This window comes from Penaeus japonicus, unplaced genomic scaffold, assembly GCF_977035675.1.
Source record: "Penaeus japonicus unplaced genomic scaffold, GWHDUDI00000001_assembly GWHDUDI00000021, whole genome shotgun sequence".
Classification (NCBI taxonomy): Eukaryota; Metazoa; Arthropoda; class Malacostraca; order Decapoda; family Penaeidae; genus Penaeus; species Penaeus japonicus.
The window spans coordinates 1,104,929-1,107,428 of record NW_028234423.1 but is presented as its reverse complement, the minus strand read 5'-3'; the positions used below and the strand labels follow the sequence as shown (position 1 = coordinate 1,107,428).

Sequence of the window (2,500 nt, the reverse complement as noted above, 5' to 3'; positions counted from 1 at the left end):
AGAAGCTGAGTCCTGTTAAGGAACAAGAGTCGGTGCTTGTTCACGCCAAATCAACACCAGAAAAAGGAAGGCCCTCGCCTCTTCTTCGGCAATTACCCACATTACAAGGGGTTAATCCCATCCCTTCTCTGCCTCCATTGTCTGTTCCCTCCTCTCCCACTAGTGTCCCAGTCCCATTAACCGTGTCTGCCTCTACTTCAGAAAGAAGGAAACCAAGTTTTCATGTACCACCAAACAGGACAAATTATAAAACCAATGATAAAGCAGGGGATAAGGCAAATGTGAAGACCAGGGGGAGTGGTGACAGTGAATCAGTGCCTGACTCTAAGTAGGTAGTTTAATAGATGTGTCATTTTCAGTTCTAAAGTGAACCAGATTTCCCAGTCTTGTTATATGTCTTGTAGGAAGTGCAGATCTTATTTCTGTTCTCTTGTGCCTTCCTCTTTCACAGTGCAATGGATGCATGTTAGACCTCAATATTTCATACTCATTTGTCAAGAGACACTGAGGACTTATTCTCGCAAACACATTTTTACATGAATTGAGAGCACACTTGGGTGACAAGGAGATATCGCTCACAAATAACAGATTCTAAGACTAAAGACTTAGTGCAGTGCTAAACCATACTTCAGCTAGCTTTATTTGTACCTACCCTGTTGCGTTTTGTGCCTTAAGAAAAAAAAAATCTTTACCACAGGCTTACTTTTTGCCTGCATATATGATGGATCGACAAGTTTGAGCCACTTAAGTTGCTTAGAGGCATCTCTTGTGTTTGTCTCAAGCACAGAGATGAAGTCAACAACTGAAAGTAATGTGCTCGGATTTGTTACTGTCTTGCCTGCATATATGAAGCTGTTGCTCATAAACATTTGTTGCCTGAGAGGAGCCTTAAACTTGCCCATCTTGACTTCATTGTATACATGTGCTTGCTTGGTGATTAATGTAATCCAAGTTTTTATATAGTCTACAGAACATATGACATATCCTAACAACCAGCTTTCTGCAGGAAATCTGAACCCTTTGTCCCCACACTTTATTGGATTTGTGCATGGTATCCGTTGTCAGTGTTTGTTACAATGTATTTTAAGTGTGTTGGGGCAATTTTTTGTTTGATCATTTTCATGAATGGCAATGCTTTTGAATTGGAATTTGAAGTTGGTATTGCTTTGGCGATCATTTGACAACAGTACGATTATTTTTTAAATTGGCTATTTATATTATTTATGTTAAGTAACAATTTTGTTTTGACGCTATCTCGGTATGGCTTTAGTCTCAAAGGAAGAGTATGTGACTTGCTTAATATTCTTGATGGCGTGTGTGTTTTGCGCTAAAAAAAAAAAAGAAAAAAAGAGAGAACTATCAGTCAGATCTGTTGCATACCCTGCTAGGCTATCCATTTACGTGTTACCAGTGAAGAATGATTGTGCTATTGAGTCTTTGTGGTTGAGAATCACATTGTTGATATATTCTTCTTTGGCAAAACTTCAGTTAGTCATATTGTCATTTAGTCAAACGTAAATATTTTCCCCTATCTCTTCCATATTTTATTCCTTATCATTGCTTTTAGAAGTGCTTGATGATAACCCCTTTGTGATATGTAATTATGTCTTGTGAATATTTTATATTGTTGACTCAGTCTTCTGTAAACCAATTTCTTTTATGAGTGCACTGCCTCTTTCAGCCAAATTTGTATAAACGGGTTCTAATCAACTAAGGTCATATCACCAAAAAAGAAAAAAAGAAGAAAAAAAACAAAAAACGGACAAACCAACAGACAAGTTCTCTATCTGTTATTGTTATTATTATTATTATTATTATTATTATTATTATTATTATTATTATTATTATTATTATTATTATTATTATTATTATTATTATTATTATTATTATTATTGTTTTTTTTTTTTTTTTTTTTTTTTACTTGAACCACTGTTTCTGCGCTTGCCTGTTCCGGCAAAAGGGCAGTTAATGTCAAGGACTTTCCTTTTTTTGTGTGTGTTGTACAAGGTCTGACTAGAGGTTTTCTTTAATTAACCTGTATACTGAGGATGATACAGTATATTGAGATGTACATAAGATGGGATAATAAGCAAACAGATGTTGAATTAAATCTACTCAATTTCTTTTTAACTTTTTTCATTTCATTGTTTCTCAAAGATGTGATTGTTTTTATTTATTAATTTTTTGTTTAATTTTAATTAGTGTAGTAAACATATGTGATTATAAGAATTGTTACAACAAACCCCCATTACACTATGTATATAACTTCATCATTATGAATATTATAGTTTATTACAGTACTGTGTTATGAAAGAGGAGTGATGTCATGGAAACCTATATTTTCTATAGTTTATATTGTATATTTAACCCAGTCTAAATAGCTCTTTGCACATAGTAAATATAAAGAGAGGGCGCGAGGAAGTGTCCCGCAGATTTCTTCGTTAGGTCGTCACAGTTCCCCGAAAAAAGTTACTTGTGAGAGTTTTTTTTTAAGTAATTC

At 34.4% G+C, this 2,500-nt stretch overlaps 1 protein-coding gene across 5 annotated transcripts in view; it reads left to right on the top strand.

The window, feature by feature from the left end:
* Positions 1 to 2,500, top strand: part of LOC122258125 (uncharacterized) — a 48,305-nt gene that overhangs the window by 45,566 nt on the left and 239 nt on the right. For all 5 annotated transcript variants that reach the window (XM_043023870.2, XM_043023892.2, XM_086548589.1 and 2 more), the window contains exon 5: positions 1 to 2,500. This exon is cut by the window's left edge and continues 1,357 nt beyond it; it is cut by the window's right edge and continues 239 nt beyond it. In XM_043023870.2, coding sequence (XP_042879804.2) covers positions 1 to 332 — 332 coding nt within the window. In that variant the 3' untranslated portion in view covers positions 333 to 2,500.